At 44.3% G+C, this 15529-nt stretch overlaps 5 protein-coding genes across 5 annotated transcripts; 3 read left to right on the top strand and 2 right to left on the bottom strand.

Moving 5' to 3' along the window:
• Window positions 1-1754: 1754 nt before the first annotated feature.
• H6S33_011403 (uncharacterized protein) lies at window positions 1755-2601 on the top strand (the record flags this gene model as incomplete). Its single annotated transcript, XM_044842761.1, has 2 exons — window positions 1755-1889; window positions 1951-2601. The coding sequence occupies 2 exons, from the start codon at window positions 1755-1757 to the stop codon at window positions 2599-2601; spliced, it is 786 nt and encodes a 261-aa protein (XP_044696171.1).
• A 1773-nt stretch (window positions 2602-4374) lies between these two features.
• Window positions 4375-4719, top strand: H6S33_011402 (uncharacterized protein; the record flags this gene model as incomplete). Its single annotated transcript, XM_044842760.1, has 2 exons — window positions 4375-4443; window positions 4501-4719. 2 exons carry the CDS (start codon window positions 4375-4377, stop codon window positions 4717-4719), a joined length of 288 nt encoding a protein of 95 aa, XP_044696170.1.
• Window positions 4720-8146: 3427 nt separating this feature from the next.
• H6S33_011401 (uncharacterized protein) lies at window positions 8147-9393 on the top strand (the record flags this gene model as incomplete). Its single annotated transcript, XM_044842758.1, has 7 exons — window positions 8147-8157; window positions 8216-8478; window positions 8535-8615; window positions 8687-8747; window positions 8818-8949; window positions 9018-9234; window positions 9298-9393. 7 exons carry the CDS (start codon window positions 8147-8149, stop codon window positions 9391-9393), a joined length of 861 nt encoding a protein of 286 aa, XP_044696169.1.
• A 272-nt stretch (window positions 9394-9665) lies between these two features.
• Window positions 9666-10487, bottom strand: H6S33_011400 (uncharacterized protein; the record flags this gene model as incomplete). Its single annotated transcript, XM_044842757.1, has 1 exon — window positions 9666-10487. One exon carries the CDS (start codon window positions 10485-10487, stop codon window positions 9666-9668), a length of 822 nt encoding a protein of 273 aa, XP_044696168.1.
• A 1647-nt stretch (window positions 10488-12134) lies between these two features.
• H6S33_011399 (uncharacterized protein) lies at window positions 12135-15019 on the bottom strand (the record flags this gene model as incomplete). Its single annotated transcript, XM_044842756.1, has 10 exons — window positions 12135-12197; window positions 12254-12340; window positions 12396-12596; window positions 12677-13008; window positions 13061-13470; window positions 13541-13905; window positions 13959-14059; window positions 14134-14688; window positions 14775-14888; window positions 14956-15019. 10 exons carry the CDS (start codon window positions 15017-15019, stop codon window positions 12135-12137), a joined length of 2292 nt encoding a protein of 763 aa, XP_044696167.1.
• Window positions 15020-15529: the final 510 nt, after the last annotated feature.

Here is a 15529-nt window from a genome sequence, read left to right as displayed (position 1 = left end):
CATGCGGCATAGACTGGTTACCGGGAGGTGCCGTAACAGTGCCCGCGCGTGTCGAAACAAGGCTGCAAACATACATGTATGCGTCCCTTCTCGTCATCAGCATCACCACCACCACTAGAGTACCTCATCATACCATCAATCAATATATGTAGCAGATTTATTTACACACCAGGCGTCTATATCAAGGACTTCGCTACCGGCAAACATACATGTAACGGAGAGCAACGCGGTTAAGTAAACACATATGCCGGCGGCGTGGGGTAAGCGTTCCTGTTGTTATTGTTTAAACGGTCGTTGACGGGTTCAGCGCTTGATCGTCAGCCGGCGGTACTAAGAAACGAAACGCAGAAAAATAAGCTATGGGGCCCTATTACTATAGTAGGTGGGCCCAGGCACACATATCCTGTCGCACTTGACTCGAGGGCTGTTTTGCTGCAATGCCAAAAGAAATTGCTAAGTGGTTAGTTAACATACAAATACACCTCATTGTACAGAGAAGCAATTGTGAGATAGACTGGAAATAGCGGCTCGCTAGATATTTCTCAATCCTTGCAGTACATGGTGATCATACCATTATACCTGAGTTTTGGTATATGTATGTTGTATGTACCACATTGACAAGATTCACAACCACCGGTCGTCAAGGCATGAACCAAAGTAGGTAGCAAACTGCTACGGCATATTAGAACTCGAAACAAGGAACTTTGGTCCTAATAAATCCTGTGAACATAACATGATCTGTGGTTCTTATGGACACACTGACTTGTGCATGTGTCACTTATTTCGTCAAGCTCACTATTTCTCCAGCTAGGTAGAAAAAAGTTTCTAAATTTAGTATGGTTACCCTCATCTTTCTTTGGCATTGTCGACAGTCGATCCCTTCTTATGTACAACGATAGCCGGCCGTTACTAAATCTAATTCCATTGAGCCTCTCGCCATGATCGACTGAGGGTTTGATATGGCATTTTCGAGATAGCTGAAAGTGCTGCAGCGGGGGGTTCGATCATGAGCAGGCGAAATAGTAGAGATAGTAGAGTAGTAACTATAACGGTGCAACCCCTACTCACCCACGTACCTATTTGCGTACATCTATTTGTTCTCTTGTATGTTGGTTGGTTTCCATATACAATTGCTTGGCATATCAGTCTATGAAACTCGGCCTCAACCTCACCAAAGAACTGCACAAGCAATGCGTACGTGCAAGATATCTACGAGGAAGGGTATGCTCTGGATACATAGTTGGGTGTGTGTACCTACTACTCTACGTTTCGACAGTGATCACTAAAACGGACCAACCATTTACAGGGTTCACTAATTAATTGATGATCTATTCGCGATCGCTACTTGCGCGTAAGGGGAGAAAAACCGAGTGCGTAAAAAAGGCATGAATCAAAATCAAAAACAAGCCCAGGCGCTGGGTTGCATGCATAGCAGAGTCTCCCTCCCCCCTTGGGGGAAAACCGCATGATGCATGCACCTTGTACGAACATAGAGCAGCGACTTCATATTTAATACAATTAACTGCCGATGTACACTGGCACCTGAAACCCCATACCTATCTGACCGCCTGCATAATTTATGTCTGACCAACAAATGTATTTCTAGACGTATATCCTCCTCGCCTATATAACCTAGCATAGCCCCATGATTTTCTCAACCCAGTAGATCAAGTTTCACCAAAAAGAATCTCCCGAACTAGCCTTGAATATTCTTTCAATTGGTTTATTTTGATTGTTTACTGCCTCAACGTACAATGAGCATGGATATGGACGTAGCAGCCTGCCCCGAGCGTGCGACTTCGCCCAAAAAACGGAAGCACGAGGAAGCAACCACAAGCGAAAAGTACGAGCTGTACCTTCACGCGTCAAAGAATCCTCAGCTAAAACAGGTTTGTCATTGAAGTTCTGGTCTAGAGAGTTCGTTATATTTAACTCTCAATTCATTCACAGAGGGAGCTCGCAGAATGGTTCGAGTCGACTTTTCACAAAGCGATCAATCAATCCACCGTCTCACGGAACTTGAAGAAGTTCAAGTCGACACCAGCACCGCTCGAAGTTCGATTCGAAGCAGGTTGTCCGCCATTGCCCCCACACCCGCCTCATGCTCTTCCTCCAACGCCACCTCCATCTAATCCCGAGGATTTTAGCCATCCCGAATTGGACAATGCGCTTCACGATTGGTTCATGGGGTGCGACGACCGAAAAAGCATTGACGATGAAGCGTTGAAAGCTAAAGCTGAAGAGCTTAACTCTAAAATTTACTCGGAGGAGATCCGAAAACCATGCACTGATTCTTGGCTCGACGCATGGAGACGAAGACATGATGCATTAGATCTCAAACGCTCCGCTGGACCGGAGCGTGAGGGAAGCAAAGAAACTGAAGGGGATGTATCTGAGATGAAAGTTGAAGGAGAAAGCAGCGTCAGCCCAAAACCAAAAAACGAGGACACCGATGAGAAACGGAGAAGAAGGGAAATCAAAAGATTGCGGAAAGATATCGAAAAACGGGATATACAAATGGCGAAAGCCAAAATACGCAAAGACGCTTCCATCCGAAGATTGGAGGAGTTGGAGAAGGAACTCGGGCAGCCAAAGTTGTAGGCTATACATGTGCACGCGGTCGTTCATTCATTCTCATTTGTCTAGTTAAAAGTTTGGGGTTTGTAACATACACATACGTATAGCAGGTCTTGATTGGTGGTGGGGTCTGTGGCAAGGTACCGATAGACTTGCTCAAGCAGACGGTGGCGGTTAATGTCTTTTTGCTGGTGTTATTTGATTTTCTTTGTATCTCTCGATCTCTCAAATTCATAGTGGTATTATTTTATTTTATTTTTTATTTACTGCCAAATCTAAACAACCAATTGATTAAGAAAATGCTACAAAAGCAATTAATTGATTACTCCTGCCCAGTCCTTGGCCATTGAGCAATGTGAATACATAACGGTTTTAATTCAGGCGTGAAAAAGCGGAGGTGATCTTGATACAATATATATGTCAGCCACCAAGAACTACATGTAGCTAGAGGAAGCCCTGCATTGGCTAATTCTGTTGTGGGGTAGAAACCGCCGAGTGAGCACAGATGACCCTCGCCGCCCTAGATATGTGATCGATGGGCCATGGGGCCGACACGTACTTTAAATAGGAAAGATTCTTACGAGGGCTACTAAAAGGTCATGTGAAGTATTATAACTACTTGTAGCATATTAACTCTGCAGGTTCTTTCTGCTAAGCATAAGCTTGTAATACTTCACATGCCTGTGCGAACGTTATTCGCCAGGCCATACCAGACTGCCAAGCATTTCGATTCATCAAACACTTACTTTCTCCCGTCGTCACTCACCGACCGGAGGACCTGCATCGAATCTTTCCGGGTGTGTAGCATCAAAGATTGAATGGCTTGAAATTGTGGATGTGGTACAGTGAACTCAACAGAAAGTTCAAACCAATGACCACCACCTCGGCAGATAGGGAGAGTATGCATGTAAATTTAAGAACGGCATGGCAGCATCCTTGGTATTGTTCCTGAATAACTCTATTTTAATTGGCAGATGGAATAGGGATCGATGAGTGAGACTCTAGATGAAAGAGAACAGTGTCGTCTTACTCCACATATAGCCCCCACTCGCCTCAGCACACTACCCGTAACTATTAGGGCACCCTCTACTCGTAATTTTTTGACGTTTCCGGACTGAACTGGGTCTGCATATGGGCGAAAATCGTGCATAACAACCATATTTTGGTGGTATGCAGACCCAGTCCAGTCCGGAAACGCCAAAAAATTACGAGTACTAGAAAGTACCCTTGTGAAGTATTCTCCGGTGAGATTGAACTTCGGCCTAAATAGGTGAGTATGAGGGAGCATGCAGATAACATGTACTCGTAATTTCATAGCGTTTGTGAACATAGCTGGGTCTGCATACACCAAAATCTGGAGCCTCATGCAGGATTTTGCGGGTATGCAACCCAGTTGTGTTTACAAACGCTATGAAATTACGAGTAGTTAAGTATGAGTTCCACCCATTTTAAGTCTATTTTTGTCGCGTGATGAGCAGTGCGCCTGGCATCCAAAAACATAGTCATAACCACCCGGCAAAGCAATTCTGATGACTAATAACCATAACTCTTGGCCTTCGGAACATCAAGTTTCATCCAACTTCGTGCGATAAGTTACCTTGACATTCAAAACCCCCCACGTCACCGCATTCCGCCATACCGAAGTACAGATCAAATTGAATCTCCTCCTCCAGAATTTGTATAGTTGTATAAGGGTAAATTTATCTCTGTTACTCGCGATCTGGGCCTCGGGTAATTCCCTCGGTTATCTTGACAACTAACTGACTTGGTAAAAAAAAATCTGCAGTTTGACGAAAAATGACCTCTACTACCTCCAACACAGTTGTCAAGCCCCGCCCTGCCTCAGAGGGATTGCTCAATGAGAAAGTACGACATGCTCTATCCACAGTAACACTCATAATCTTGCTAATTGGGCGCAACTAGTGGGACCACTGCCTTGCGAATCTCTTGGTGAAGTCTACCCTCGGTGCCGGATTCGGTATCATCTTCTCAGTCCTTCTGTTCAAGCGCCGCGCTTTTCCCGCCTGGGTTGGTCTTGGATTCGGTGCCGGTAGGGGATACGCTGAGTGTGACCGGGAGTTCAAAGGTGCTGCCGGTGGTGTCACCAAGACTGTTGGCGAGAGACTGAAAAGGTCGTCTTAGATGGTGTCTTTCTGCGTGTTTCAAGGGTACGGTGAAAAGTCTATAGAGGCGCTTGAAGGTCGTTTGAGCAGTTTGATTTGGATGACAGGCAGTGACTGGGGACGGCCATGTTAACATGCCTAATAGATATCCGTTAACATCGGAGGAGGTGTTCATTTTCATGCTTAATTTTCCTTCATCCCTGCTTTCCACTTTATAAAAACTCTAAATCAGAAAACGGTCAAAAACTAGATTATCTATATAAACTTCACTTGAGACCTTGGCTGGGATCATCTTCTCACGAGCCCTCTGGGTTTCCCACAGGTCTAGCTTTCTGAGCCCTTCGGTCTCTCTTCAGCTTGAAGTTTTAAGCCCTTTAGATCTTCATATTCGGGCTTTTCTATAGATGGTGCTTTGCTGATGGAATTCCGTTCAACGCGTACTAGTCATAATTTGGTAACATCGAATTTATCCATCCGTATATACCCATATTTCGCATTACTAAAGCCCCCCCCCCTTTATCTCAAGCAAACTCCCTCCCCTCCCCTCCCTCCCCCCCCCCCCCTTTCTCCCTCTCCTATGCCCATATTTGTACCTTACATGCAGTGACTGTTTCAGCTTTCATGTCCATACATGCAATTATCAATGGCCACTACTAGCACCGTGAGCTGTATATTTATAGCAGTTATACAAGGCCCCACGTGCATCATTCCCGTGGTGACAAAGGTTTAGGTCACACGATTTCTCGAGGATAAGAAGCCACAAATCTTGAGCCCGAGAACTTCAGCCGTGGTCTATTTCTACAATGTATGTTGGCACATACATGATAAGAAACATGAGCGGAGTCGCACTTCGTAGTAGGTTCAATATGACAATCTAGACAAGACTACACTATACCATATTAGGAAATACAAAAAAGCTTAGCTACGAGTGATATACAATGACTCTTCACTTTACCACAACAATTACGCATCTATCGAAATATTAATCACCCTTGAGTGTTTCGTGGGGATCACAATCACAACACCTACAACTTTAAGTACGCCAGCCCTATATCAGGCCCGATTCCTCCAATCCCATCTGGTTCGCCCTTAGCCCAACCAACCACTAGAAACAGCAAGTATGCCGAAAACATCGAGGATGTCCTAATATAGTTTTAGCGAACTACATGTATCGCTCAATTCTAACAGAGCCGCTAGTATATAGAGCATAACACTATTCACTGCAAAACCTCTTCCTCTATCATCCCTTGGACGCACGACCATGCCACACGCTCAACGGAAATCCCTCCTCTCGCTCCCGCTACCGATAGCTTTTCTTATCAGCAGAGGTGATGTGAATAAGCTTACAAATCTTCCCTGGGCTCATTTATACGGATTCCGCAGAAAAGGTTTAGTCAGAGGACACGGCTGGTGAAACCAACATTAGGTGAGTAACTGGGAGGAAGTGGAAAAAATGCCTGCCTATTTGTTGGATCCAAAGTATGTCTATAATCTATGAACCAACGATACTGGGGTACCTTTCGCTAATGTAAATGTTTCTCTACCGAGATAAACCTCTGAGTGCAGACTTTACTAAGTACTCTAGAATATGGTGTGTAGATAGGTTAGAACAAGTCGCTCGACGACTTAATTTTGTTAGAAGGATTTAATCTCCAAGATCTTATCAAGAAAAGTGAGTTTATTAATTAGATCTTGCAGTGCAAGATGATACTTCTGCAAAGGGCCACTCGGCTGATACTTCTAAATCTCAACGGGATATCTAGGCTTGTATACCCGGATTTATCGTAAAATTTAAAGCTATGAGCCTCTGTGTGAGACGGGGTGAATTGAAATTCACAATGCGTCCGTGCCAGCCACGTGTATAGAGGTAGGTGGGCGTTTATGGGCTGTTTTTCTCCAAGATACGTGTATTCATGATTTGAGGACCGATCATATTTCTTGTGCTTGTCCGCGCAAAACGATATTAACGCTCTCTGTGAGATTAATTGGCACAAGCGCAAGAGCTAGGATGGTACCTCTTCAATGTTATATACACAGGTACAAGTAGTTTATCCTTGTATCTGATGATGTACATGTTAAAGCTGCTACTATATCACTCATATGACTATGTACAATGCAATTAATGAATTAAACAAAAATAAATATGACTATGTACATGTATGGGGCTAATGGAACACTAGATCAATTGAACTCAAGGGTTGGATCACTGGAAAATAAAGTACAAGTAGCAGCGCTCTTGGGGGTCGGCGAGTAGTATATTATTTTATTTCATATAAGTAAATATTTCCTAGCTTGAGTATCATGTAATTCTCAGGATCCTTCTGAGGAATGGCTATCGCTGTAATTATTTAAATATTTCTGTCCTGATGTATTGGGATACTAAAATGCGTATGTACATGTCCTCATTAGAAAATTTAAACATGGCCATGAATTTCTCGAAATACAGGGGAGATCCCCGAATTAGAAGAATATTGATGGAGCCTAGTCTTTAGTTTAGTCATGAAGCCTGTCGGTATGAGACTTGGATATACTTGAAAGGCTTGTGGAGGTACTTACCAAAACTACGCGTGGAACAGTTCCGATCCTGGAGAATTTAATGATGATGACGTACCGAGTGAGGAGCTATGACATGAAACAACAGGGCCAGGAGCTATGGAATGCTCCATGTAGTAATAGGCTAGGTCTTATCGGGATTTGGTCATGTACTACCACATGAGAGGCTTGTTTCGAAAGAAATGGCTTGGCCACTAGATGCATGACAAAGCAATAAGATTGTCTACTATTGCTTCAACCATTGTGCGAAATACCGACCTCGGTATCAATTACACCCTGTTTTACAACGAGTACCGGCACAATTGATTCTTCTATCCGGATCAAATAAATGCCAAGGACGGATTAGGCTGTGCTTCGAGGCAACTATGTCCGCGTTCAGTACCTGAAGTGTGTATTTGAGACACAAAAGGACATGCCTTAGTAGAAGAACCATAGTTGAGAAGTATTGAATAGGTACCCCACAAAACATAAAACACTGCAGATAACGTGCGCTGGGGCACGCTTAATTTCCATTTATTAATTCTTGGCCTCACGGGGTTTGGATCTGGGGTAGATCGCCTCGGGTTAGGAGGAACCCCCCGATATATATTCATTGCATGTCGGGATAGGCTTCCGGACGTTTCTCTCCATGGTCCAATGTAGAGAGGGCTGCTAGGTGAACGGATGAACTATAAAACGAGCCAATTCTCGTTTCTGTCAGTAGATTCATTAAGCACAGAAGATAAAACAAGCTGCCGAAAATGATGTTTTCACAGATTGCCTTTCTAGCGTTCGCCCAGTTAGTACTTGCTGCATCAAGAACCTCACCGCCCACTGGTTGTATAGTCGTCTCACCTAGCGCTACTTCAGGTCAATACTCTACAGTACGTGCCTTACAATATCCCAGACCACTCATGCCCCCAATGTCAGCGTTGAAATGAGTTTGACCAGAAATACGTTTTATAGCTTCAATCGGCTGTTAGTTCATTGTCCACGACTTCCTCGGCAGCTCAGTGTATCTTCATTTATGCTGGAACATATGCAGAACAAGTCTACATTCCGGCTCGAGCTGCACAACTTACGATATACGGAGAAACAACTGATACAACTTCATATACATCGAACACTGTGACTATTACCCAGGGGAAGAGTCAGGACGACTCGGCCAATAATGACGCCACAGCTACAATCCGTGCCTTTGCGGTTGGGTTGAAGATCTATAATATCAACATTGCCAACACAAGAGGTGTGTATTGAGGTTGACGAAGTTTATACCTATCACTGCTAAACATTGATCAATAGGAAAGGGATCGCAGGCTGTTGCATTGAGCTCCCAGGGCGACCAGCAAGGTTTCTATGGGGTAAAGTTGACAGGCTACCAAGGCGAGTAACTACATATCGCTTCTGAGAAGTTTATCGCTTGAATACTCACAACTAACCTCACAAACTTTCAGATACCGTTCTTGCAAATGAAGGGTTTGCGGTCTACGCCAAAAGTTACATAGACGGTGCAACGTGAGTTCTCATATATAGCATGCCTCTGAAGTTTTAAGTGGGAGCTTACTAACTCATAATTTAAATTCAGCGACTTTATCTTCGGTCAACGACAAAGGGCTTGGTTTGACGGTGTCGATATTCGTGTTAAAGCCAATGGTTGGGTAACAGCCAATGGCCGTGATTCGGAGAGTAACGTATCATACTACGTTTTTAACAAATGGTATAAAAACAATCGTTCCGGTGTTTGGTTGATTTTTATAGACATTGACCAATTTTTGAATGATCTAGCACCGTCGCTGCAGCGTCTGGATATACTGTTACTGCTGGTACACAGTACCTAGGAAGACCCTGGCGTGATTATTCGAGGGTCGTTTTTCAAAATTCTGCCCTCTCAGCCGTCATAAACTCAGCCGGATGGAGTGTATGGAGCAGCTCAGATGCGAATACCGAATATGTGTATTACAAGGAGTTTGGGAATACCGGGACTGGTGCCAGTGGAACTCGTGTATGTTCAAATCCGTTGATAGAACCTCATATCGTTACTGACTCAGACATTTCACCTAAATAGGCCAGCTTTTCTGGTAGCTTGTCTGCTGCTGTTAGCATTTCAACCATTCTTGGATCCTCTTACACCAGCTGGGTGGACACTTCCTATCTGTCGTAAAGGCGGATGGAGTGATGATTATTGGTGGCAGGTTCGAGCTCGAAGATTTCTTAGTAGGGGTTTTACCTGCACGTAGTTAGCTCATTTATGCATACTGCGTGTATTATCAGTCTCCAGCACTTACTATTTATTCTCCGATGTTCCAAGTCTAACAAATCTCAAGTGATATATGAATAAGTTTTCCGGGTATGATCAGACCCAGGTATTTATTACTTTACATAAAACCACCCCATGTGTGTAAACGAGAAACGTTACGCCGACGACGACGAGGTCTATCCTTGTTTCTTTGTAACCAAATTTTCCCATTCCAAAAGCTGTTCCTCCTCAGTCCACTTACAGTCGCGATCCGCGACCACGAATTCCCCCAATTCTCTCAAAACCAACTTTCTCAATACCGGAAAAGTCTTCAATCTTTCAATGACGAAGCACCATTCAGATGACATTGTTTGGCCAGTCGTATAAATATCTCTAAGAATAAACCGTTTAATTGACAAATCAGTCAAGGTATTTCGGTGCGCTGTTAGGAATTTGACCAATCCTTTCTGTTGAATCGTAACCCGAACTGATACTCCCCCGTCCATTTCCAGAACCTTTAAGTGAGGCCAGTAGAGAAACCCAGGGCCTATTCGATCCCTAAGGATATCTTGCCATTCACAGGATGCGCGGCCGTCTGAACCTAACCGTAAGGTCTGTAGCTGGCGTGTTCTAGCGAGAATGCCCCCTTGGAAGTTATAGCTCAGCTGTCCATATATTCTAATCGAAAGATGAGTCAAGCCTTCAAATACTTCGTGAATCTGTGCCAGCTTCGATGATGGAATGCTTAATTTGGAGACCGAATCGACACTGAATGATTCAATCTGATACGCGCAGTTGTTGAGTGCCTTTATGACAGCCCAAAAGGCACGTGTTGTCGCTTCCGCAACTCCGAGCGGTGGGGGGAGTTCAAAAGAGCCATCGAAAGTAGAGATGGTAACTGACTTCAGGTTCGTAAATGCTGGCAAGGCTTTCGAGAGAGAGATAATATCGTAGAATGTCCCGAGAACATCCACTTGATGGAGATGGTTTTTGTGGTGCTCCACAAGGGAATTGGCCATATCCTGAATTGAGAGCGTATCGGATTCGTCCGATAATTGTATCAGTGAGTCCACGTCATGGATATCCTCTTCCGTTTCGAATTAGTCAATTGTTCATGCGCCCTAGGCGAATGGCTGGGACATATAAGTACTTGATGAAATAAAACGTATGACTTTATACTCGAAGTCGACTACGTAAGAAGCAAGCTGGCTTTGCGAAAGATTCACGATCCCATCAAAGGCGTCTCGGGTGAGCTTTGAGATCCGTACGCGGCTAAAGGCCGTGGGACTGACAATCGAGCAGAACCCTCGACACACAAGCCTGCAGGATAGGTTCTCAGCGTGTGAAAGGTTTGCAAGGGAAAGTATTCTCTCAACCAGCTCAACTGGCAGAAATTCCATGGTGGATTCTTTTATAATCGTGTTGGATTGGTAGCATTTCGGGGAGAGGTGTTGAAAAGCTTTTACATCCAGCGAATGCCTTGGCATTATAGTGATGGCGACGAGACAAGTTGTCTTGAGAGAGTCGAGACCTTTTTAACTTCTAAATATGCTCTACAGCCTCAGTTCCTTAAAAAAAAAAAAAAAAAAAAATGAACAGAATCTGGACTTTTGATTTGCATTAATTAGCATAATAGCGTAGCTTTCCCAACCCTAAGGTCACATAGCGTAAAGTCTCAAGACTTTGACGAGACTAGCCATTGTCTCGAGATTTTCAAGACTCAGTTCGAACAATACAAGACGAGACGAGACTTGCCCAAGTCTCGTCTTGTCTCGTGCCCATCACTACGAGTCGCTAAGAAATGAAGTCTGTGGGTGAATTAAGTACCTGGCCGAATGGCTGCGTTGCAACTAACGGTACTTATTTCACCGCCAGACTTTATTTTTTTGGCGAGTACTTGGCAAGCTCCGATAATAGATTGTAGGTAGAACGAACACGCAGAGCCCGAACTAACCGTTCAGGGGACACACTAGATAGGTACCGTGCCTGCAGGTAGCTACATGTAGTTGACAGTTCCAGCATCTAAGTACCTACATGTAGTCAGAAGTCCTAGGCTTGGGAATAGACAAGATGGTGGAGGTCAACGGTTAACATGTAGTTAGATGTAGTTGCCAGCAAGCTAGCCAAGCCCTTTGTCAATACTACTTGTATCTAACGAGTCCTACTCCGTGTTTAGCTCCGAACCAGAATCCATGAAGTACTGTCGAATTACTAGCGATGCCGACAACTCTATGAGTTGTTTCACCTACTCAATCGACTTTGATCGCTCCAATTATTGGGACTCCTTCAAACTTATGTACTCCAATATCTAGTGGTAGCAGGAAACCAAGCGGTGGACGGGAGACACACTTTTAAGGCCATTTCTCCCCATTCCCAACCAGGCGGTACAGTAATCTGCAAAGAGATTGAGCAATGACTTATATCTTATCTAGAAAGTTTAAATCAGTTTGAGCTGATTCTTTCCTACTGTACAAGAGTGAGCTGTATTACCATGATGGATGTACTTAATGTACATGTATCTATCAAGGCTTTCTCGAAACCAAAAAGTGTTTATTTATTTTACAGAAAGGTTTACTCATAAAACGAACAAGTAAAATTATAAGGAAACGCATTGAAGAGAGAAATGGTTTAGTTTTCCCTTGCATATGCCAACAAATGCATATGGATTAATTGAACTTGCACCGGAAAAGATATCTGATCTTGACCTGACTCGTTTTGTATACAATGTACTATCGCAAGTCAGTAAGGATAACGAAGCTATAGTTTCTCCCAAGTGAGTACATACCTCGTTATACTGCAAAGATCGATAGTTTCCTTGTTTTATGGTAGGGTCATCTCCTGTGATATTGGCCTCGGGCGCGGTAACCGCAGGCTATTTTCTTAAATCAGAATTAAAACCCAAAAGAACTGTAAAGAGCAAAACAGACCATTTTAATTCCTTTCAAATTCTCATTGACCACACTAGCATCTTCCCATTTAAGAGGCACAGATCGACCGAGTCCTTTGGTAGCGAGCGCATTTGCCTTGGCGCAGTTTTCGGCAGCATAATAATCTGATCCGCTTAATTCGAACATGGGGTCCCCAAGCTGTGCCTCACAAAGGAGTAAGAGTCCTGTGTTATTAGAAGCCTATTAGGAAAAACTGTTAGAAAGAATTCTACTATCGCATGAAGAAGCAGACTTGTAAAGGGAGAAAAGGAAGAACTGACTCCCGCGCAACAGTAGTTTGCACTCTTAGAAACAATATCAGCAAGGTATATGCCTTTTCCGAACATATAACCATTCACTGGCGCTTCTGGTGGGGCAATACGCAGCCCTTGGCTTAGAATTCCCGCAAAATTGGTTGTTCTGGAACCGTGCCAAAGAAGGTAACGGTTATCAGAAGCAAGTTTGTCCCAGCCAGCGTTTTGCCAATGTTCCTCCTCTACTGAGCGGGTGACACGGAAAATTTCCTCCACTGTCAAGCCCATGCGATGAGTCTTTCCTTGTGTTTTTTTAACATAGGCTTCGAGGTTCTTGAACTCCGAAGTGTATTTGTCCACTAACCATTGATTCCGTTAGCGATGGACAAGGTAGGAATATAGGGAACATACGGGGAATAGCTTCGTTAAGACCCAGACTATTGAATTGTTTATCCAACGGATGAATGCCGTCAGCACTAGTAACTCTCGTATCATTCATTATCTTGGTTGTTAGAGCCATATCACCGAGATTCTCAATCAGCTCAACCTCCCTCTTTAATTTGGGGCCGCTATCGATGACAGGGGGAACGTTTCTGCCAAAACTATGCGGAATGACAGTATAATATCTATTGGATAAACGGTTTAAGATTTCCACGCGGTTGCTACCAAAATCCGAGAACTTTTGGAGATAGCCCGGCCTCTGTTCAATGACTTCACCGATGTCCTTCAAGGTTTGGTATCCACGAGAGATAACCTCCTTCGATAGTTTTCCGAGAGGGAGTTTGTTGCTGTCATAAGACATAGACGCCATGGATTGTTGCCTTTGGAAAGAGATTAGATATATTCTGGAAAGCCTGGGTAAGAAAAACCAGAGGGGTGGATACAACATACATGATATCTGTATTGAAAATCAACTGCATCAGGTTTTGAAGGGGCTTAGCCAAGCTACTCCTCACCAACTTTGCGGCTTCCCCCCCGGCCGAACCTCCAGCATCTTCATCTGCATCTTCTTCTTCGGCCTCGTCATAATTTCTCTCCAAGAATGCATATTTTTTAGGTCCACCATGGGCATCCGCACGGTTTTCCCAACTCTGACCAGTCTTGCTCCTGAACTGTTTTTGGAATACTGCTAGAGCCTGATGGTGACCTACACCCTCAACATACATTTTTGTTTGCCCTCTCTCGCCAACACGGCCAAAGCGGACCCAAACAGAGTAATTGTAGGATTTGTTCATGTTCGGATCCGACTCGAGCAACTAATGATATATCAGTCATTGTCATTCAAATCCAAGGCTTCGAAATCTGTTACCTGGCAATAGTAAAACTTGTTGTTATTATTCCCAATGTCAGTCTGGTTAAGAGTTGCATCGTAAACAACGCCAGCTCCATCCACATAAACATGGACTGTGTCTATAGAACCAATCGAATATAGTAAGTAAGAGCGCCTTATTCGACAGACTCAGAAAAGATCGAGGGAAACATACTGGCTATTGGACAGTATTCGTCGACTGGAGCTTTGCCTTTCTTTATCACAGTCTTCATTTTAGGCTTTACTTCCTCTGGCTCTGGGGCGGGTTCCTTCTTGGCTTTTCCCTTGCCTTTTGTCGAAGCTTTGGTCTTTTTCTCCGCCGGCTTCGCCGCTTCCTTTGTATCCTCTTCATCCTCCTCCTTGACTGTCTTTACTCCATCTGTTGCCGCCTTCGGGGGTGCATCTTCCATATCCACATCTTGGTCTTCGTTCTTCGAGTTCTTGCTCTGGCTACCTCTTGTCTTCTTGGGCGCCGGCTTTTCTTCTTCCTCCTGGTCCTCATTCTTTGCCATATCCTTCAGATTAGAGGCGGTACGTTTGGACATCCTTCTAGGAGGTGGAGCAGGACCCGAGTCATCTGTCGACTTTCCGGCAACCGTGGTAGTGGTAGGGGCTGGTTGAGTAGAACCAAAAACATAACCTGTTTCCGCGAGAGCTTTCTTGGACTCTATGGATTCAAGAAGCCAGTCGAGTGATACGACATATATACCAGCAGCTTGCGCAGATCGTACTATTTTCGCAAAACCAATAAGTCAGTCATATAAACTTAATCGCAGAGGACAATCCTCCAATCGGTTGCAATGATTTTTGTGGCACCTTTTGCGGACCGCTTGTCTACGTCGGCCTGGGTGGTAACGAGGTGAGTGGTTTCAGGCTCAATGGTTTTTACGAAAGCTCCTCCATTGCTAGTTATTAAAGACTCGAGAGCTCCTAGTTTAAGAGGTAGGTTAGATACACTACAAACCCTATTGTTTTGCAAATTTGGTGTCAATCTTACCTTGAGTATATCCTTTCTGTGAGCCGCTAACAGCTATGGTAAACTTGCTGAGTGGATTTGCCATTGTGCGATAAATATCCTTTCTTAAGCGATCAATTGGCTTCTAGGAATTGGGAATAGTTGCGGGATTGCAATGCGCTTGATCGTTCAGTAGGGCGGTAGCGGTGCGAGCGCTGGTAATTCTTGTGGTGTGGGCCGAGCTAGGTGTTTCAATTGAGTAGCTGATCTAGCAGAGAGATCAATTGGGGGACAAGAAAGACGTGGATTTCTTTCCAAAGCGAGGTGAGTAGAGAGAATGTCGCGCAAGATATGATTTTGTCGGATCCATAATTGCGCGGCGCGACTGGCTTTTTATTTGGGAAGTCGCGTCGAGCGTGTTTCTCACTGTTCGCGCGACGCGGAGTCAGGTGCTCGATCTACACGCTACATAGTTGCGATGACTCTTTCCTTCACCTGCATGCGCGTTGGGTAAGAGTCATCGAGGGGGGCTGTGCAGATAGCTAGCTACCCCTGTCAGCGAATGGTCCTTTCTGGGTCAATGGCGAACCTGGTTTACAACCCAGTAGCAAATGCG

This window comes from Morchella sextelata (assembly GCF_020137385.1).
Source record: "Morchella sextelata strain SCLS chromosome Unknown scls_6, whole genome shotgun sequence".
In the NCBI taxonomy this organism is placed as follows: Eukaryota; Fungi; Ascomycota; class Pezizomycetes; order Pezizales; family Morchellaceae; genus Morchella; species Morchella sextelata.
This window is presented reverse-complemented; position numbering and strand designations above follow the sequence as displayed.